We start from the raw sequence: 20,522 nt of genomic DNA, 5'->3' as shown, positions 1-20,522 counted from the left end.
AGAAGCCGACTCTTTCAGAGTCGGCACTGTTGCAAGGCCATCCGAAACATGCTTACACAGAAACTTAGCGTGAGTCAGAAGCTTTTCCGTAACGTGAACGGTTTTAAAAAATGGCCTTCAAAAGTCTGTTTAATTTTGACAAATTCAGCTTCCGATTGTTTGTTTACGAAGTTGTCAAATGCCTTTAGATCTATTACACTTCGCTCACTACTTTATTTGAAACGAAAAAGAAGATTTTGTTCTCACGTTTAATTTTATTTATTTCGTCAGCCTGAGAAAGGCTTTCTTTAATGAGCTGTGGATTGGTTCTTTGTAAAGCGTTTATTAGCGCTACGCGCAAAGTACATACGTTTATGGCGAAGTAAACAACAGATTACTATAAACGCGCAACAGTAGACGATTTTGATGATGTTGTTTATGTTTTGAACAGCAGTATGTAATGTAAAGGAAGCGAAATCTCGTCGTTGAATCGTTCCACTAAAGCATGGCTGAACCATGTTCCTTCGAGTCAAACACAGGACCAACTAATCGAGACGAGCTGCAGTATTGTGCCGCCAATTTCAACCACCTCTGCCGGCTATGTCTGTCCAACGATCGGCTTGTGTCCATTTTTTCAAACGTGCAGGGTCGAAATGTATACTACGTCCGGCAATACGTAAAGTTTGCACTGGATCTGTTAACTATCAAGGTAAGCACTGAGCGACGGATTCCAAGATTTCTGTTTAATTCTCTGTGTCGAACATTCTCAGATCAACAAGCACGATACGATGCCAAACTTTCTCTGTGAGCGCTGTGAACGCAACCTCTACATCATCGCAAAGTTTAAAAAGAAATGTGACGATTCGTTACGTATTCTGCGCCGTGTGAGCGACAGCATCAAGGCAGCCAAGAAGGTAGAGCCCATGGTTACGGATACTACCGGTCGAAATAGGCAGAGGAAAAGGAAGTCCATGAAGACCAAATCACCCGCAGCCCAACAACAGGAGTATATTGACATTTTACAAAAGGTAAGAGAAAAATACATCAAAATACAAAAATACAAAATAATCTCTTTTAGTTACCTCAAGGGATAAACGTAGGAAAAATAAAAAAGGACCAAACCATCGATGTCGTGAAGGAAGATGAAAAGAATAATCAGGCGTCCAACGAATCAGCTTGTAAAAAATCGTTCCACAGCTCCATAGAAGTGCACGTGTTGAAGGAGGAAGTTCTGCCGGAAGACGAAGAGCAACAGGAACAGCACCTTATCGAAAGGCCTTTCGATGACCTTGGCGATAGTGACCTGGGCGAATTCGAACAGGATGATGACTGGGTTCCTATGGTACCGGATGACACGAGGACCTATCGTCCCAGTGCTTACCACGAAGATCAAACAGTAGCACTAGAAGAAGAAGAAGGGCACGAGGATGAAGAAGAAGTACCCGACTATGACGAAGACAAACTTGAATGGGAACAATGTGCGCCAACACGGAAGTACAGTACACGCCGCAGCACCCGAGAGCGTGAAGAGGCGGACGGCGTGAAGGCATCGAAGGCAAAGATCGTCTGTTCGGTGTGTGGGTCAATGGTGAACAATATCAAAACGCACATGACCATCCACAGTGAGGTGCGACCACATCAGTGTGAGCAGTGCCCGAAAAGCTTCACCTCGCGCCACAAACTACAATCGCACACCAACAGCGTGCACCTGCGGAGGCGCGACTTCAAGTGTGAGGTGTGCGGAAAGGCGTTCCTGGAGAAGAACAATCTGAAGGGTCACTTGCGTATCCACATTGGGGAACGGAAATACCGTTGCGACCTGTGTCCGAAGACGTTTCTGTTCGCAGGTACGCTCCGATGCCACAAGTTGACACATACGCAAGAGAAAACGCACGCCTGTCAGGTGTGCGGGAAGCTGTTCCTGATGCGTACCACGCTCAACAAGCATCTGCGCGTGCACAATGATGAGCGGCCGCACCAGTGCGATGTTTGTGATAAACGATTTCGTACGGCCACACACAAGGTCGTGCACATGCGAACCCACACCGGCGAGAAGCCACTGGTGTGTCGCATCTGCGGGATGGGATTTGCCCAGCACAAGGCTCGTAGTGTGCACTTGAAAACGAAACACCTCGACCAGCTGGTGGCACTGAATTTGATCGACGAGAAGGGCCACTTGAAGGTTTAAGAAAACTTTTAAAGATTTGAGATAGATCTACTGAAGTAGTGCTACAAAGCTGCAAAGATACAAAGACGATGTCACATTATGCAAACACCAAACTAGCAATTACTAATGATGCATTGCACCATTACTGATTACCAGAAATTGATAGTTTTTTTTATGATGACTTCCAAGCGAGATGCTTTGTCTATACTCGCTGAGTGGAAGTGTTTTGTCACTAAAGAAACAACACGCAAAAAGTTGTAACTACGTAACAAGCAATTTTACTTAGTAAAGTAAAATACATATTTGAGCGGCTGATCCAAAGATTTGGAAAGCGTATTGTAGAAAATAAAAACATTTTGTAAAAAAAATATATCGCCAAAAAAAATAGCAAAACGCAACTATATTGAAAAGGTGTTCATGAAAAATCGAGCAGGAGCTCCAGGAGTCTTCTCCCTCCTACATACCAAAAAATTATTCGACAGGTCCTAGTCTACGGACTTACGGAGGCCTAGACCATGCCGGTAAGCTTAAGTAATCGGAGTCTTCGAGCTGTTCAGGCCCATTTTCGGTGAGCGAAGTTTGTAGAGCAGGGCGATCATGGATCATGTTATGTTGAAAAAGTATGTACATCAAGAAACTGTCGATGTTCCAGAATGATGATGATGGTAGCCGCAATAATGTGGATTTACTATTCTACACTGAAATTTAACACATGCGAAACATTTCTGAATAAATGACAAAGTAAATAAAAAGCGCATAATTTTTAAAACAGGATTAACATAATGTAAAACAAAATACGTCGTAGCTTTCAGCTATTTTGTTATTTGAAACGAATGAACAAAAGCAAAATCACTGACCATGAGGTCTCATTCCTAGCAGACCATTGACCCCCGTCGAGGTCGTAGTTGCATCTGCAGGAGAAAAAAGTTCACAGCGACGTAAAGGTAAACCGGAGAACAACAACATGCGATTCTTGTTTACGCATTCATAGCAGAGCCATGAATAAGCGCAAGTTCTTGCGGCTATTTTACGCAGTTAGATTTACACTGTCCTTGATGCGTGTGATGCCAGAGCGAATTTCACTTTTCTTATGTTTCTTAGACTTAAAACAAACAAAAAACTATTAAGTAAAAACCGCCTTACGCTACATTAACATAACATTTGAAACGGTTCCATAAAGTTATCCGATCCAAGTAATCTTATACGCAAGCAAAACACCAAAAGCATAGCATTGAGTCATTAAGCAGCCCGGCGGATTTGCTCTCGATAAATGCTAATGCACCGGGCGCTTGCAGCAGTAAATGACCCCGGCTTATGGAGAGCCGCCGCCTTTCGGTCATTCGGTTTCGATTATCTAAACCTGATAATCAGCATCTGGCTGTGGCCGGTTGCGAGCCGGGCTCAAATAGTGCATGGAGCCGTAAAAACGTAAAGCAAATAAAAAGCGCCGGCACTAACGCACACCACCACGTGTGCTGTCAACGCGGGCGCGCGCGAGGACAGCCACATACATACACTGCCCACATACAGAGCGAACCGGTTTGTAAGAAGGAAGAGCCAAAAACCGTCTTGTGGTGGCTACTCAGTTCCGCGCAGTGGTTCGTCGCATAGCAAGGATCACGCAAGCGGATCTGCACGTCGAAAGTGATCATATGTACGTTTAGTGTAGTAATAGCTTACCCAGCCTATCTGGTAGCCGTCGACTAGCTCAGCCACTGCTGTAACCGTACGGACCGACGGAAACGCCCCTTCCTAGTCTTATCACAGCGAATCTACTCTCTACGTGGCCGCCGCGGTGCAGTGCATTCACGGATCTAGAGAGCAACCCAACAGCGCCATGGCCCAAAAAGTGTTGCGCCGCGTCTTTGTGTACGGAACGCTGAAGCGCGGTGAGCCAAACCACCACCTGCTGGCCAACGCCGACAACGGGTACGCCAAGTTCATCTGCAAGGGCTCGACGAACCGGCGCTTTCCGCTGGTGATCGCCACCCGGTACAACATTCCTTTTCTGCTGGACAAACCCGGCACCGGCAGTTACATAACGGGCGAAATCTATGAACTGGACGAGCCGCTGTTCCATCAGTTGGACGTGCTGGAGGACTACCGGAAGCTGTACGATCGGCAGATCGAGGACATCAACGTTGGCGTGGAGGAAGGCAGCATTCCGTGCTGGATGTACTTGCTGCGCAACTACCCGGAACGCTTGCTGAAGCGGCCCATGCTAACCGAGTACCGCAATACAATCGAGCTGCCCTATTCGCGTCGTCCTCCCGGCAAAGTGAACATTTTTGAGGAACTCCAGAAGGAGCAATCGGTGGCGTAGTGGGCCGCAGTAGGCGCTGCCCAGTTGCCATACTTTCGTTTTATCGAGGGATCGAGGGGGAAACGTCAGGAGAGTAAAGTCACGGGGTTGTACTTAGTGTTAAAAAATAAATACAGCACGCAGTTTAAGGTAACGAAAAAAAACTTCATCCTTTTGCTTGGACCAGAATATTGCGCGACGGACGGAAACCCGCCGGTTGGAGAAGAAGAAACGAACCTTCTCTGACGGGGCCGGCTAGCTGCCGGTCGTTAGGCGACCTCCGTATCTGCGCTTGGTGTCGAAGCATCCGTCGCGCACCACGCATTGCATAGAGATCATAGCAACGCGATAGTGCGCGAATCTCGTACACTCGCGAACACTGATAAGTGTGTGCGAATGTGTTCGTGCCGCGTCACAATTCCACATGACAGATTGGCGCTGAACTATCGGATGTGACCGTGGCGAGACTAGGCGAAGGTGATACTCCGGACAGCCGGAGCTGGAGACGAGGCCATGTCCATGGCGCCGTTACGACGTGTTTTCGTCTACGGTACCCTGAAGCGAGGCGAACCTAATCATCACTGGTTGACGAGTGTGGCCAACGGCGAAGCAAGCTTTGTCGGCCACGGCACCACGGTCGTCCGCTATCCTCTCGTGATCGGTTCTCGGTACAACATTCCGTTCCTGCTGGACGTAGCGGGACAGGGACATAATGTAAGGGGCGAAATCTACACCATCGACGATCGGATGCTGTCGCGGCTGGACGTGCTAGAGGACTATCCGCGGCTGTACGAACGGCGGCCGGAAGAGATTCGCCAGGATGTGGACGGTGTAGTAATAACGTGCTGGATCTATCTTCTTCAACGTTTCCCCGAGCGGCTACTCAAAGGGGCGGAGCTGCTGGAGGAGTACCGCAACAGTGCCCACCGACCGTACACGGAATCGGATGATGATAACGTTTTTGCTGAGCACGAGAACGGAGCTGGAAAAGATGACGTGTAGCCGTAGCAAGCGAGGGCGAGAAAGTGAAAGTAGATCCACTATAAAGCACATCTCAAAGTCAAGGTCAAGTGCAGCACGAAGGCCCAGGACGAAAATAACAGAACGCTGCACGGCGTGTGAGTGTGGTAGTGTGTTGATTTGTAAACAAATAGATCATACTCGAGAAGGTTATTCTTTATAGGGAAAGTGAGTCGAGACTCAGGACGTTTGAAAAAAAATACAGTGGTCACTAATAGATTGCGTTATTGTTTCTAGAATCTTGCGAAACTGCGAGCGTAGCATGAAAACGGCAAATGGTACTTTTGAATCGCATTGAATGCGAGACAACCGTCAGCCGCCGGGCGGCTGCTAGCAGTTGACAGCTGTGAGCTGTGCGTGACTCAAGTGACAGCTGTGAGTTTCTGAGAAAAATGTTTACTTGTTTACGTTTACGATTGTGGTGATTAACTAAAAAGGTTGGCCCGCAAAAACGAGAAAACAAGCGTCTGTTTTGTAAACAGTCTGGTCGGGGCACGGTGATCGTAAGGGAGCGGGTTGTACCATTGTCATCAAGCGCTGCTCGTTTCGATCCAAGCACTCCTTTCAACCGTGAACATCAAACAAGCCTGCGTGGCAAATTTCACTCGACTTTGTTTGCTGCGACTGGTGCACTGGTTTTTGCGCTTTGGTTGGGCAGAAAACACCCGTCCCACGTTAAACTGCAACAAGTTGTCAACGCGAACGCCTTTTTCCCGAACACCAAACTCGCCTTCGTTGGCCTTCGGTTGCGCGAGTTTAAAAATAACATTTGCTACCACCCTATCTCGCTCCGTCACTGGCGTGGCGAAGATTTCGCCTCTCGAAGAGCGTGCAGTCGAAAAAATTCGGTGGTGCCTGGCGCAAGTGGTCCTGCGGCGCAGCATCATGGTCGGACAGCGAAAGTTTCAACTGAGCGAAGTGACGGCCCTCCAGCGGGACCACGTAAAAATCCGCGACCCGGAGCGGGTGGAACTGATGCTGAACGAGCTGGTGGCAGGTGGCTCGGAGAAGCTGCAGGTGGTGACCGACTTCGATTACACAATCACCAAGCAGCGTCTTAGCAACGGCGAGAAAGTGCTAACCAGCTTCGGCATGTTCAATGAGTGCAAATCGATTCCGCCCGAGGTGATTCTGGAGCAGCGCAACCTGTACCACAAGTACAGACCAATCGAAATCGATCCCCACATGGAGCACGCGGAAAAAGTGGGCTACATGATCGAGTGGTGGTCCAAAACCGGTGACCTCTTGAAGTAGGTTTCGTTGAACTCTTTTATTTTGTTTTTTTTCTGTGCGTCTCTTTGTTTTTGTTCCAATTTGGTTGATGATTCAGCCAAACAATGACAGGACAGGCTGCAATCACGTATTTTCTATTGTCCTATCGATTTTACGCATGACTGGTCGTCGTATCAGCGATGATAACGCCCGTATCAGAAAACGGGTGTCGAGTCGTCAATGCTACGGAGAGATAAACGAGAGAGAGTCAATTTACAGGCATTTTTATAACGATGACCTACTTGTTTCATTGCAATAATTGCCCAATAGTTGCTTGTGTTTGAGTATTAAGCACTGTATGTAACGAAATGCGCATTTGTGTATAAAATAGACCAAAAAACATACATCTCTTGTATACATTGCGAACACCAGCTGACATTTTTACCTATTTTCATTAATTTCAAGAGGATTTAAACTGCCCCAGGAAGACATTGACGAGGTGGCAGTGAGGTACAAGGACGGCTTACGAGATGGTACCCACGCAATGTTCAAGGAACTGCACGAACTAAGTGTACCCTGCCTAGTGTTCTCAGCCGGGCTCGGAAACTGTGTTCTGTCCGTACTTAACCACGCGAATGTGATGTACCCAAATGTCAAGGTAAGTTTCGTCGCAAATGCTCCAGGATATTTTAAATTGATTTGAGTTTTCATGTCCCCCCTTTCGCCATTTCACAGTTAGTGTCAAACTTCCTGCAGTTTAACGAAAACGGAACGCTAAACGGGCTGCAGGATCGCATGATCCATACGTTCAACAAAAACGAAACCGTCCTTGAAGGGACTGAGTACTATGACATCGTGCAGTCCCGCGACCACGTTATCGTAATGGGCGATTCCCTCGGCGATGCGGGCATGGCCGCGGGTGTACCGTCCTCGTCGCACATTCTTAAGATAGGGTTCCTTTTCGATCACGTATGTACCACTTGGACCACCCGGTTCCAAATGGGGGGCGCCCTGGAAAGCTAACAGATTATTTCTTTTGCAGCCGGAACTGAACTTACCGCGCTACATGGACGCCTTCGACATTGTGCTAATAGACGATCAGACGATGGACGTGCCGAGGGCTATCGTGGATATGGTGCGGAAACAGAAGCACCAGTGAAGGGAAAATGTGATTGTTGCTGCCCTGTTCGATGCTTAAAGGAATAATTCAACCACCTTCGCCGTGCCGCCCACGGTAAACGGTGCGCGAATTTGCGCGAATTGCACAAAAAACATTCGAATACCGTCGTCTATACGTTTACTTACGCGGTATGCTGATTTAAGGCCATCAGACGCGCTCTCTGAGCACATTGTTCGTAACTTTAAAATTTCGGGTTTAAAACGCCGTTCAATTTATTGTTTTTTTGTGTTAAGGAACTGAACTTTCAGCAAAGTAGATACGCTGCAGCTCTCTGTTCGCAGTCGCAGCAAGAAATATTGTGTGAAGTGTTTGTGTTTTTTAATTGTTAATAGATAACTTGTGCTCTCAGCCGCTCTCTGTTCAAGCTGACGCCAATTTAAGACATTTTCGTTTTCCGTGTAAACGCTTTCTCGAAAAGAATAAATCAATTTCGAAAGATACAAATGAAAAAAAGTTCATCAAAACACCACTTGAGGCTGGATATTTTAACTTACTTTGGACATCGACATTCTTACTATGTGCGTTCGGTAGCCGCTTTATGAGTCGAAAGCACATGCCTCGAGCGATTTTAAATGGTACAATGCTCGTAGAATGGACAGGGGTTGCTTAACATATGATTTGTGAAATTAAATTAATTCATGTTCTGTAAACGTTACGAAAAATAAATCCCACCAATCTGGACTCGCTTTGCCGATTTGCCATATTTTTCAAAGCTTAGGTAAGCTCTCAAAAAACCACAAATACCACAAAAGTGGTATTTAAATGTAGGAGCGGCGCTGGAATGATTGTGTGGCTCTTGAAGGAGATCGCGCTGATGAACAAAACAGCCACTTAGGCTCGGCACTTTTCAGCCCATATGTTATTGCTTCAAACGAATGCTGATGGATATTGTGGAACAATGAAACGTTTCCAAAGGACGTGCTGTCAGATTTCCGATGTAGTTGTTTTTGCACGACTAAAGTGCGTTTAAACAATGTCCTTGTTTCCGGCGTACGGTCTAGATAACGACGATCAAACAACAAGTAAGATTTAATCTACACGCTCTAGATAATCGAATTAATACTGTTCCCAATATTTTAGAAGTTGTTAGCAAATCTGAACTTGCATGGTTGACAAACCAGAGCTTTATACCGTTCGCCGTCAACGACGATGAAGGAACCTCCGGAGCGCAAGATGCAGAACTAATTCATGAAGATAGCCTTCCGGAACCTCATCACAAGCCCTCAAAATACACCGAAGAAAAAGCGAAAAAACGAAAAGCAAAACATAAGAAGAAGCACAAGGGAAAACATTCAAAACGTAGCAACAGCAGCAGTTCTTCGTCAAGTGGGCCTACCTTCCCGTGCGCTGAACAAATCCGCATAGCTGAAGCGGACTTCTATACCGACGTGGACCCCTTGAAGATATATTTAAGTGTTGAAAAACTACATCGTCCCGCTTGCCCTCGGTACCGGTTGCGAACGAAGAAACCCCTCGGCGCCCCGAGTGATCGGTCAGTACCGAATGAGCGGTACAAGCGGTATTACCGCGTGCAGCGAAATGCACATAAACGTGAGGAAGCAAAGGAAACACAGCAAGAAGTAAACGATCGCGAGGAAGCTATGGAACGTTCGCTGCGCACCGAAGAGACAGCCGAGAAGTGGATCGAGCTGATACATTTCCGACAATCGCACCCACTTCCAAACCTCGATAGCTACCAGAACCACAAGCGTGAACTCACACTCATCGAGCGGGCCCGTCGCAGGCTTCCGGCGGATGAAACGTTGCTCGGTCTCTATCTGAATGCGATCGTGCGTGTGCATCCCACCGACGAGGTGCTAGAATTGGTGCGCAAAGCGATCACGAAAGATGAAACGAATATCAGCCTGTGGCGGGCACTTATTGGCAACAAACAGTGCTCGATGGCGCAGTGCATTGTACCGGATGTCTTGAAGCTGTACGAGAAGAGTACCCGTGCACTGTTCATGGCACGCCGGAGTGACGAAACAATGTTGCAGTTGTTTAAAAATTGTGCCACCTTCTGTCGTCAGGCGGGCCTGTGTGAGCTGATGTTTGGTATTGTGCAGCTTACGTTGAGTATGAACGTTAGCGAGCGGTTCGGGGCTGGCAGTGGCCTGTTCGGTTCCCCGGAACATTTTCAACAGCTCATCGAGTACGAAGAGTTGATACTGAAGTCGGGCCTACCGATGAATGAGATTTGGTTGCGCATCGAGATGCTGCGTAGTGCCTTCCACTATTTGCCGTTTGCCGGAGGCCAGCGGCTGCTTAGCGATCCACAGCGGATCGTGTTGAACGATGACGTTGTGGGCTTTGTTTATCCGCTGATCAACAAAGACTATGCGTTCGAACTTACTCTGACCGTGCTGAGGTTGATGAAGTTCCCGTTTCGGAGCGTCCACTTTGAGGCACTTGAGTGCTTCCATGTGGAACCGTATGAAATCGACTATCCCGAACAGTTATTGGCCCTGTTTCTCGATGTAAGCCGCAATCGAGTGTTCGATTTGAACATTCATGCGTTAATTAAAACACTGAGTGTTTCACCAACGTTTGTTAGCACAAACTTGGCCCATGAAGCTTACCTTGAGATGGTACGAACGTTTCTTACCCTGGCCATTGACCATTTTACTGGCGAACAAAGTGCGATACTGCTCGTTCTTTATCTACAGTTTGAACGGACTTTAGTGTGTTGGGAGAAAGCATCAGGTGGCCATCAGCTGAGCGAGGCAAAAATAAAAATGGTTCGAGGTCGTGTGAAAAATCTTCTCAAACACACGCATGCTTCGAACCAGAACAATCTGCTCGTATACACCGAGTACGGCCTCCTGGAGTACGAAATGGCCGGCTGTCTGGACGGACAGTGTAGAAAAATATTCAACACCTCGGTTCAAGTGCACGCTTCAAACGCGGAACATGACGATCAGCCGGATACCGAGCAGGAGAATGAGCTGTATTCACTCGTGCTGGCGATGGTCGAAGTGCTGTTGTGCAATGGTCATACATTGGAGGCGATCCGTGCGCTAACCCTCGTCACACTGAAACCTCGTGAACTTAGCTTTCAGTCAGAAAACCGCCAGAACGAGATGACGGTACCGGATACGATGAAATTGTCTGCTTTGCAACGGCTCAACGATCGAGTTAATGTAGCGATGCGGAATGAAACAGATACCAGCTCACACACTGTTACGATTGAGCAATACCTTCATCCCAATGCTTTGATCAATGCCATCAAGGCATACGTCTTCTACCTGACGCTGACCCGGTCCGAGGGGTTTGCCGAAGCGACCAAGCAGCTCGAAACGTTTCTCTTTCTTCTCAACGAACCGGCCAACACACGGCATCGTTTTTTGCGCGAGCAAATGTACGGAATTTATCTGCAACTCTTCGAGATCCGCCGTGGACCACACGGTGAACAGCAAGGTAGATCCCGCGTTAACATGAAACAATTTCTCGATGTGGTAGACCGCGCACTGCAAGAGTTTCCTGCCAATCTGTACACGTTACGTTCGGTAGTGTTCAGTGAAAGCGTTCCGTGGTTTCGTTTGCGGAACGCGCTCAGTAAACATCTATCGCCACAAGCGGTTCTTTTAATGGTCATGGCGGCCCACCATCGTGGAGCACACGTGAATGTTGATCACAATTCTCAGAAAGATTGCACGCCCTACAAGCATCGAATTCTGAACTTACTGTCCGGAGCAGTTAAATCAACGGACGCTTCACTACACCAGAATGCTCTACTGTGGCGTTTGTATTTGCGAGAACTTTTCGATCAACCCAACGCACCTCCCGGGTATAGCGTGCTGGAGCAGTGCCGCAAAACGCTCTACGCTGCACTGGAAGCCTGCCCCTGGAACAAAGCTCTATACCTGGACGGAGCGTCGTTTGCCCCGCAAGAACTATCGCAACTGCTCGATTTGATGATGGAAAAGCAGCTGAGAGTGCACGCGATACCGGAAGAACTTGCAATACTGCGCGACGAATAAAGACGAGAGGGACACGAAATACCATACCGTACACAGTGTCGTTGATTCCGGGGTTATATGGTTTTATTTCCTACAACCAAATCAAGCCCTCGATCGCTTCAGCTTCCATCCGTTGTCGTTCGCCACACATAATGCAATCTATGTCAAACGATCGTGTCGCGATCTGTACTGAAACAAATTCTAAACCCCCGAACACTAATTGTACCGTTAGCCTGGCATGCGCAAAACAGCTGAGACATGACTTTTGCGGCGCAATTGCTATACTTAAAGTAAAAAACAACTGAAACCTAAGTAAAGCACATACTAACGTTCTCAGAATGCAATGCACTTCTGTGAACTGATTTCCATTTCTCTACACACCCATCTTCTTCTTAAGATCCTCGTCCTGTGCCGACATGGCTGTCAACTTTTTACCGATACGCTCGTGAACCTCCAGGTACTTGGCCACACACCGGTCGATGCAGACGGACTCTCCTTTGCCTGTGAAAGGCAAAAACAGACAAAAGTCACATTCGGGAAGTCAGCGTTGTGTTTTCTCCGCCTCTTACCTAGCTCAGAATCGGCATACTTTGGTGGTATGCACTTTTTGTGACAAGCTTGCGTCATTCGACTGTACAAATCGGACATCATTTCAATTTCCATATCCTGCATCAGCTGTAGCTTTGCCTGCTGGGCGACGTTCAATTCTTGGGCACTCATTTTGGGATGCGGTTTTACAGCCTTCGATTATTGATGTCTTTCAAACTGTGTTTGCTGAAATCGGTTGTGCTCGCCAATCAATCAAAAACCTGCCCTATGCTTCGTATCGTCTTGGGTTCTTCACTTCGTAATCGCCAACGTTCGATTGTCGCATACGTTCGCGAATTTTCATATTCTCATACCGGTTCTTGTCGACCGATTGCTTCGAGGCTACAAACCCTCCAATTCCTAGCACGCTAATGATGCCCCTGCGGATTGGAGCGTGAGAGAAACATGATAACGATAAGAGGCAGCGATCAAAACCGATGAGAGGCCACACACTTACCAGCCGATTCCGATCTTTCCTAGATGCCCTAAGCGCATAATCGCTCGTTAGTGAACACGAGAATTCCGCACATTCACCAGTGCCCCTTAAAATGTCCGAATCGTAATAATCTTTCTTTGCGTGGAGCCGGCAGCGCGACCGCTTACGAAACAGAATCAGCGCGAGCGATTCCCACGATGTCCTTCTTTGCGTTTGACAGTTCGCAACCCATAAAAAAAATGATAGTAAACACAGTCAGACTGCGCCCTTTACACCGACAGAGTTGGCTTTGCACCGACAGCAGGGACGAACGAGTTTTGTGATAAACATCGATATTTCAAAGCACTTTCGTGAAATCCTAAAACATTGCATTTTTGCAATTAAAGGCATAAGAGAATTGTGAGCAGTACACAACCCCCCCCCCCAGCTTAGGCTTAACCTTCCAGATGCAGCCCTACTTGAGCCAAAACTGCGCATTACACCGCCTCACTGACAATGTCATTTTGACGCAAGGTTGATAAAAAAAGACGGCTGCTTTGGTTCCTAGTTTTTGGGGATTTGCGGATAGAGAATTGTGTTGTTCACAGCATAAATCGCCAAATTCAGCCGCTTCCTAGAGTTTGTTGTTGAACGTGTTGAACTTTTCTGCTCCCATTCAGAGTGTGACGAGTGATAGCGATTACAGGTAACGGCGCAACCTTCTTCACGGGGAATCTGCGCCAATCGAAACGGCAAGTTGATAGGTTCAACACACTCTGCGCCGCTTCGCAAGCCGTAGAAGATAAGGGAATCTGCGGGATTCATCAAACAAATCCTCTCATCCGGCTTTTGTACGCTTTGTGAACGCCTGGAAGGATGCCATCGAAAAAGAAAAAGTATAATGCCCGCTTTCCGGCGGTAAGTTTGTGCAGCGAGGAAAAGTAAAAAAGCGGGATCTTTGACAGGGTCTTTTGATTGGCTCGTGTTTCGTTCATCCACAGGGACGCATCAAGAAGATTATGCAAACAGACGAGGAAGTAGGAAAGGTGGCACAGGCTGTTCCGGTCATAATCTATATCCTTTCCAAAAAGAAAACTCCCTCCGACGGTGCTTCCTATTGCTGTGCTGTTTTCCAATAAATGAATTTTCCTTAATTCTTAAAGATTTTCCCCATCAGCGTACCTCGCACACTGGAACTGTTCGTCGAATCGCTACTAACGAAAACGATGAAAATCACCAACGCGCGTAATGCCAAAACATTGTCGCCGTCGCACATGAAGCAATGCATCGCGTCCGAGAGTCGGTTCGATTTTCTGCGCGATTTAGTAAAAAATATCCCAGATATTGGCACCAATGAGGAACTGTCTGGTTCGGAGGCCGGATACGGTAACGAGGGCGCCTCACCCGCATCGACATCAACATCCTCGTCGAACGGTGGCGGCCTGGGAGGAGCGTTACTGTACGAAGGGTCGACACAGGTTGCCGGCTCATTTCAACGGTCGGAATCATACTCACCGGGAACGACAACGGTTTCCACTGCGACGAAACGGGGCTTCCCGGGCCCGGGTGGTAGTTTAAACTTTTACAAAGAAATACCACTGGAAGAAAGTACCGACAGTCCGCCGCCCCCGAAGCTTACCCGTCTCAATTCGGCACCCGCCAGTTCGGCCGTACCCGTGATACCGTTCAAAATAGACATACTTCCCGGCATAGCCTCACCCACCGTCTCCGCGGTGGATCCTGTCATCAAGCTGGACTACTCGAACCTGCAGCTACCGACGGTGGCGACGGGCACAGTTATCGCGGCAACCAAAAACCCCACCGAAGCGGCTGCTCAGCCAACGGTTAAAATCGATCTCAGGCTGGTGACGGTGACGGCTCCCGCAAAGCACGTGCCTTCTACGATCGTGACACGAACGACGGAAAGACAGCAGCACCAGCCTACTACAAATGTAGGCACCGTTTGCGTTTCGCCCGGAGGTGCCATCGGTTCGTCCACCACGAGCAGCTTTAGTACCTCAGCACAGTCCACACCCACGACGCCGGTCCTCCCAAGCCCGGGCCCGACAACGGCACCTCCCATCTTTTCCGCGATCTCCTCCACGATCCCCGGCATGGACGAGGATTATGACGACATCTAAAAGTGTCGCCGGATGTTCATCATTAAAAGGTTATGTTGGTTCATTTGCGCATTTATTTGTGTGTGTGTAAGAGAGAGATATTCTTTTTCATTGCATTACCCCAAAAACTGTTTGGTTTTTTTATCATGAATTTGCTTATGCTGATAGCGCAGAAAACATCTCTCGACAAACAAACAAAGAAAAACCTGGCCAACGAGCTCCAAACCACACACATAACAGCGGTGGCCATGCCCCAGACTAATGGTTACGAGTTCTGTACATAGTTTTCGTTGTCAGTAACTGACGAGCGGTTCTTCGGCGAGATGGCTTCAAACTGTATCCCCCAGTTGTGCCTATTAGAGTGTGTAAATCTTTGAACGGACACGCGTGATGGGCCGTTTTGAGAGCTACAAAGGCTATCTTGGATAGTGAGAAACTTGACTTTCTATGCCGAGTACCCTGTGCCGTTTTTAACAATGGTTTTTTGTAATTGCATGTGTCACCGTCGTGATGGTAGCTCTACCGACTGTGTTCTTCACTCTTCACTATTAGTTTGAATTAAACTTGAGACACGATGGAATAAAAACCTTATCGAAAACCATAGAAAACTGTGTGGAATTGTGGCGCTGGAATTGCTGTAAGATCAGAGGCGCACATAATGTCCCTTGGTAACTGTGCCGGTTAGTATATAAATAGATAAAATTTATTGATCGTGTGATTATGAAGCGAGTAGTATAAAATAGTTTTGTTTTGCCCGCGCGCGCCACGCGTTACATGTAGGTACAACGACTGTGTTTCTGTGCGATTCAAATCCTCGCATTCATCGCGCATGCATTCGATCTAATCGTCGCCAGGAGTCGTGCTCGCTCCGGTTTCTCGTTAGTGTTCGGTGATTGGATCACCGTGGTCGGAATTCCTGCTACCGGCGGAGTGTGTTACGCGAGAGAGTTTCGCAAAAACATATTCAGGAAGCAGTGCGATGATCGCAGAACGCACTAGCAGCCCCTAAAGTAAACCTAAAGCGGAACGGAAAGAAGCTGAAGCTCAAGAAAGTAGGTGCAAAAATGGACTGTACCGATGACGATCACGCTGGAAACGTTGTTCCCATGTCGGGAAGTGGTTTCTCTTCTACATTAGCAAAAAAAAAAACAAAAAACAGCGCATCACCCGCTGATTAGCACACGTTTTGACTCTCACTTCTCTTTGTCCCTTGTAGCAAGCTTAGTTCCTCGATAGTGAGAATGGAATGAGAAAAAAAGGGAAAGACGCAGGATTCAAGCGATAGGCGGCGCGTGTAGAATATCGTTTTCCACTGTTTCTTCAACAGCATCGCTTTTTGGCTTGTTTGGTTGAACATCTCGGTATATTGGAGCTCGGCTGCCGAAAGGGTTTTTACTTCTCCTGCAAACTCAGCCGCAGCACTTCGGCCAACATTTGTTCCTCACGCAACCGTTCCTCTTCACGGCGAGCCTCTTCCTCTTGGCTAAGCTTGATCGCCAGTTCCAGGTTTGGGTCGAGATAGTCGGGTAGCGGTAGCCTATCGTCGGATGCGTCAGTTGCATCGTCGTTTGCTAGTACTAGTGCGGTGGTGGTGTCCGAGACGGCACCGGAACCGGATGATACCGCGTGGCTACCGTCGCCTCGGCTCTGCTGGTATCCGGTTATCAGTGATTCTTGCAAAGCTCTGTGAATTACACAACATAGAGAAGCGAACCATGGTGTGGTTTGTGATCGTTTGGTGGTACTAGCGATAAAATACGAAATTGCCGGGTGAAACTGGGTGAAAAGGACGCAGAACGCAGTGCTACGGCTGCGCATCGAAAGGCAGCAGACGGACGAATGATCGACTATCGATTTACTCAAGCCAAGGCATTTTAGTGAGATTTCATCTAATTTTCATCACATTAGAAACTACTACACAAAATTACGGGCGATAGCACACTGGAACTAGAGCAAAAACCACTTAGTGAGTTTATGTTCACAGACGAAACACGACGTGTCCCTAGTAGAGTGAATGTGAGGCCCATAAATAACGCTATGCTATGCAGCTACGGAACGAAAAAAAAAAATGCATAAAATACTCGAGGAAATAATAAATACGCGGTTAGGAATGTCAGCAACAGGGCTTCAACTAGTTGATCAGTTAGCTTTTGGAAAACAGTTTCTTCAGCGGACTTCTGGCAATGGAAGCGGGCAGCATCCCTCCAATGAGGGAGGTGGCAGTGTTCGATTTTTTGCCATCGCCAGAAACCGAGCGGGAAGGGCTGTGTTCCGTGAGTGAGTTCACAAACAAACGGCAAACCGCAAAACGTGTGAAGCGATAACGGGTACGTTAAAATCAACCGCAGTGCGTGTGTTACGGATTGAAAGTAGATCGAGAGCGAAAAAGAGGGAAGCAAAGAACGAAAGTGATGTGAAAAATGGAAAAAGAGAAAACACAGAAAGAGATAAATATTAAAAAACTTTAGAAATGTCTTGGGCGTAAAAAGAAACATGAGATGAAAAGCGAAATAAGACCACCGTGGCCGCAGTGGGACATTCGACTCCAGCGACTCTCTCTTGGTGGTCTTTCCCAAAAGCTGATTTTTTCCACCGACGGCCAGACGGTTTGCACCATTCTCACCTTTGGAGCTGCTCGTCTTCGTAGTACTGCGGCGTGAGTGGCCGCGGGGCCTTCAGTGCTTCCCAGATGTCAACCTTGTCGTTCTCACTGCCCGATTCGACCAAGCTCTGCTGGATGGCGAACTGCATCAGCTCGTCTTCGTCCTCGAACGTGAGCTGCTGCCGGAAGTCCGTGCCACTGCGTCGCACCCCGTACTCGCTCGGCACCTCGAAGCACGCGTCGTCGATGATGCACGAAACGCGATCGTCACTTTCCTGAATATTGCTTACATGCGGAACCGGGTGTTCGGTTGCGAAAACGTTGCCAAACGTTACCACCGCGTTCAGGACGTGAAAGAGGGGAATTTCTGTAAGAACACGAAACACAATCCATCATACTTTGGCCCCTCGCGTTAAGCAGTCAGCGCAGCCGTACCGATTTTCACCGGGAATCCCGACGGAAGCTGCATCGTTATAAAGTCCCGCAGCTTCGACACGTGCGGGCTGGCCATCGTGGACATGAGATCCAGAATCGGTAGCACCTGTTCCTGGAGCTTGATAGGAAACTCTTCGCTCAGCCACATGTTTGCCTTAAAGTGTTGCTCTTTGGCACTGACTCGCTTCGCTTTCCCAATATCTCGCCCACCGAGGTCGATGTCGGAAAAGTACTCTTCGGCCGTCGGTGCCTGCTGCTGCTGCTGCTGCGACTCGGCCAGGCTACTATTCGTCGCTCCCTGCCCACCAATAGCAGCTGCACCGGCCTCCGACCCGTCCGGCGAGCGGTCTTCGCCCACCGGGGAAGACGTTTCCCTAAGCGCACTTATCGACCCGGACGCCGTGTGATCGTAGTCCTCGTCGGTCATACCGAGAAAGTGCTGCAGGGGAGTGCGGGAATTTTTCGTCCTCCCCTGATCATCTCCCAGGTGCTCGTTGCGGGTGCGCGTAATGAACTTCACATTGCTCGCCCCGTACACCTTGCACTCGTAGCCATTGATCGATTCCACCTTCTCGCTGCGCCACCCCCAGAACCCGGACTTGTTGCGCTCGAAGCTGATCTTGTCCATATCGATGTGGTTGCAGATAACCGGTGCCTGCAGCCGCAGCTGTACCGCCTCGCGGCTCGGCCGAATTCCGTCAATGTTTTCCGACTCGATGTTGCGCATATGCTCGATCGACACCTCGCCCGTGTCGTGATCGATCTCGATCATGCTGGCCGTGTTTGAATGGCCCTTGTAGATGTAGCTGCGGTTGCCCCGCTGCCAGGTGTTGTTGTCGAAGCCGAGCAGCGTCGTGTCGATGCGTACGTTTGCACCCCGTTTGAACACCTTGTACGTGTCGCTCGGACACACGCGTGACATCAGCGGCACCCAGCTGGTGAACTCCCACTTCATCTCGACGTAAAAATCGGGCGTATCCTGGAGGTGCTGTAGTAGTTGCGGTACATGCGACACACGCTTAATGTGGCGCTGCAAATCGCGCACCTCCAGGATGGCGGTCAGAATGTTGGCATCACCCGAGCACACTGCTTCCTGAACCACTGGCGATGGGAGGAAGAAGGATAGGCATTATTTATCAGTTAGTTAGATAATAAAAAAAACACCCAACCACCCACCACCGTCGAATAGCTTACTCACCGGACCATCCGTCGCATTCAACGTTGGCGTTACACTTGGCCCCGAGCAGCGCTTTGACGCATTCCAGGTGACACAACTTTACCGCCAGCATTAGCGGCGTGCGTCCTCTCGGGTCTAGTTTTTCCAAATCATGCTACGTAAGCAAAAGAAATTATTGTTATTTTTTAAAGTACGATTCCTCACAGATGCGTAACGTAACTATTCGCTCGGTTTCCCATGCGGGTCGTGATTGTTTTTACCGGTGTCGCACACAAAGACTAATCGAATTATCGTGAACGGTCGGTCGCAACTAATTAGATTAACCGGTGCGTTCCCGGGGGACCCCGGGGCGTCGCAATATGGATCGTTTGTGTGTGGGCATACTGGAAACTCAAAACCCCCCTCCTTGATTTACCGATTTTTCATTGATTGCTTGCTGTAGCTCCTGGAAATCGTTGTTCCAAACGTGCCAGTGGATGGGGAAGGCCTCCTTGATCCGATCGATCGTGCTCATCCTTTCGTCGGTGCGTACACGTTCGCTTATTTCCTACTCTCTGGCACCGCGGCAATTGTTTATCACTTTTTTCTGGCAGTGTGATTCATAGAACGGGCACCAATGTACGACGAAGTGACCGCACGATTGGAAGCACTCGGTAATTAGCGTTATTCAAATTGCCTCCCGATTAGCGACTGTTTAATGCAAAACAATCGACACTATTGCGGGTCCTGCCGCTTCGCTGACCAATGGTTTGCTTCGTTCTGGAGGCACAGTCAGTGGCCTATGGAAGGTTGAAGGAACTAGGGAAGGCAGAACACTGAACCGCCTGATAACTCGATAAGACACCAAATTAGAGTTTGCGAAAACAACTCCCAGCGGAACGAAGAAAAATTTACTGTCGTCGGCTGTCAAACGGTGTGTGTGTGTGTGTAGAGTTGCGTGTATCATCGAATTTCGAACACATTTTAATGCAAATTTGAACGTGATTGAACGAAAACATTCCGAAAGCTCAGGCAACACTGCAAACCGAAAAAAATTATTAAATTCAATAAAATTAATTATTAATAACGATACCAAGCAAAAAGAAGTTTAGCTACTGAACAATTGTGAAGTAGCTGTTCTTCCTCGTATTAGATTATGATAATTTATCGTCGTCCGAAAATTGAGACACCCTGTAACTGACTACAGGGCTGCTCGACACGCTGCTCGCACCGTCGGACTGCGAAAAGACATCCCGGCGGACTGTTCGAATTCGGAACAACGAATTCGTTCGAGTTCCCGAACCCACTTCTTTGCTTGTCGTGTCAAAACGATGCTGGCCGCACAGTACAGTTTTGTTTGAAAATGGAGGGCGACGTCGGATCCGTC

The 20,522-nt window shown here is 48.2% G+C and overlaps 9 protein-coding genes across 11 annotated transcripts; 6 read left to right on the top strand and 3 right to left on the bottom strand.

Annotated features, from left to right (window-relative positions):
- The first annotated feature begins 454 nt into the window (after positions 1 to 454).
- LOC128278590 (zinc finger protein 226-like) lies at positions 455 to 2,501 on the top strand. The gene is made up of 3 exons (XM_053017319.1): positions 455 to 688; positions 750 to 1,007; positions 1,058 to 2,501. Exons 1-3 carry the CDS (start codon positions 485 to 487, stop codon positions 2,165 to 2,167), a joined length of 1,572 nt encoding a protein of 523 aa, XP_052873279.1. The 5' UTR covers positions 455 to 484; the 3' UTR covers positions 2,168 to 2,501.
- A 1,168-nt stretch (positions 2,502 to 3,669) lies between these two features.
- LOC128277299 (troponin C-akin-1 protein-like) lies at positions 3,670 to 4,599 on the top strand. Its single transcript, XM_053015742.1, has one exon. The coding sequence runs from the start codon at positions 3,984 to 3,986 to the stop codon at positions 4,467 to 4,469; it is 486 nt and encodes a 161-aa protein (XP_052871702.1). The 5' UTR covers positions 3,670 to 3,983; the 3' UTR covers positions 4,470 to 4,599.
- A 148-nt stretch (positions 4,600 to 4,747) lies between these two features.
- On the top strand, positions 4,748 to 5,707 carry LOC128277298 (putative gamma-glutamylcyclotransferase CG2811). The gene has a single exon (XM_053015741.1). The coding sequence runs from the start codon at positions 4,962 to 4,964 to the stop codon at positions 5,448 to 5,450; it is 489 nt and encodes a 162-aa protein (XP_052871701.1). The 5' UTR covers positions 4,748 to 4,961; the 3' UTR covers positions 5,451 to 5,707.
- A 146-nt stretch (positions 5,708 to 5,853) lies between these two features.
- Positions 5,854 to 8,329, top strand: LOC128277669 (7-methylguanosine phosphate-specific 5'-nucleotidase). The gene is made up of 4 exons (XM_053016164.1): positions 5,854 to 6,718; positions 7,146 to 7,338; positions 7,416 to 7,649; positions 7,723 to 8,329. Exons 1-4 carry the CDS (start codon positions 6,354 to 6,356, stop codon positions 7,837 to 7,839), a joined length of 909 nt encoding a protein of 302 aa, XP_052872124.1. The 5' UTR covers positions 5,854 to 6,353; the 3' UTR covers positions 7,840 to 8,329.
- A 481-nt stretch (positions 8,330 to 8,810) lies between these two features.
- On the top strand, positions 8,811 to 11,840 carry LOC128267496 (uncharacterized). Its single transcript, XM_053004341.1, has 2 exons — positions 8,811 to 8,882; positions 8,941 to 11,840. The coding sequence occupies exons 1-2, from the start codon at positions 8,834 to 8,836 to the stop codon at positions 11,838 to 11,840; spliced, it is 2,949 nt and encodes a 982-aa protein (XP_052860301.1). The 5' UTR covers positions 8,811 to 8,833.
- A 41-nt stretch (positions 11,841 to 11,881) lies between these two features.
- LOC128277918 (mitochondrial import inner membrane translocase subunit Tim10) lies at positions 11,882 to 12,539 on the bottom strand. Its single transcript, XM_053016522.1, has 2 exons — positions 12,389 to 12,539; positions 11,882 to 12,320 (listed from the first exon to the last, which is right to left on the bottom strand). The coding sequence occupies exons 1-2, from the start codon at positions 12,537 to 12,539 to the stop codon at positions 12,193 to 12,195; spliced, it is 279 nt and encodes a 92-aa protein (XP_052872482.1). The 3' UTR covers positions 11,882 to 12,192.
- A 94-nt stretch (positions 12,540 to 12,633) lies between these two features.
- LOC128277919 (uncharacterized) lies at positions 12,634 to 13,049 on the bottom strand. The gene is made up of 2 exons (XM_053016523.1): positions 12,865 to 13,049; positions 12,634 to 12,787 (listed from the first exon to the last, which is right to left on the bottom strand). Exons 1-2 carry the CDS (start codon positions 12,900 to 12,902, stop codon positions 12,634 to 12,636), a joined length of 192 nt encoding a protein of 63 aa, XP_052872483.1. The 5' UTR covers positions 12,903 to 13,049.
- A 393-nt stretch (positions 13,050 to 13,442) lies between these two features.
- On the top strand, positions 13,443 to 15,525 carry LOC128268895 (dr1-associated corepressor). Its single transcript, XM_053006192.1, has 3 exons — positions 13,443 to 13,740; positions 13,824 to 13,896; positions 14,005 to 15,525. Exons 1-3 carry the CDS (start codon positions 13,699 to 13,701, stop codon positions 14,961 to 14,963), a joined length of 1,074 nt encoding a protein of 357 aa, XP_052862152.1. The 5' UTR covers positions 13,443 to 13,698; the 3' UTR covers positions 14,964 to 15,525.
- A 137-nt stretch (positions 15,526 to 15,662) lies between these two features.
- LOC128268894 (ankyrin repeat domain-containing protein 13D) lies at positions 15,663 to 19,832 on the bottom strand. Of its 3 annotated transcripts, XM_053006190.1 has the most exons (6): positions 19,572 to 19,832; positions 19,178 to 19,310; positions 17,980 to 19,080; positions 17,566 to 17,911; positions 17,043 to 17,206; positions 16,568 to 16,626 (listed from the first exon to the last, which is right to left on the bottom strand). In XM_053006190.1, the coding sequence occupies exons 1-5, from the start codon at positions 19,668 to 19,670 to the stop codon at positions 17,086 to 17,088; spliced, it is 1,800 nt and encodes a 599-aa protein (XP_052862150.1). In that variant the 5' UTR covers positions 19,671 to 19,832; the 3' UTR covers positions 16,568 to 16,626; positions 17,043 to 17,085. The 3 variants fall into 3 exon arrangements, with proteins under 3 accessions (XP_052862148.1, XP_052862150.1, XP_052862149.1); XM_053006188.1 differs by lacking the exon at positions 17,043 to 17,206 and having other exon boundaries at positions 15,663 to 16,626; XM_053006189.1 differs by lacking the exon at positions 16,568 to 16,626 and having other exon boundaries at positions 16,997 to 17,206.
- Between the last annotated feature and the right edge of the window lie 690 nt (positions 19,833 to 20,522).

Source organism: Anopheles cruzii, chromosome 2 (assembly GCF_943734635.1).
Source record: "Anopheles cruzii chromosome 2, idAnoCruzAS_RS32_06, whole genome shotgun sequence".
NCBI lineage: Eukaryota > Metazoa > Arthropoda > Insecta > Diptera > Culicidae > Anopheles > Anopheles cruzii.
The sequence above is the reverse complement of the archived record's forward strand: the minus strand, read 5'-3'. Positions and strand labels throughout refer to the sequence as shown.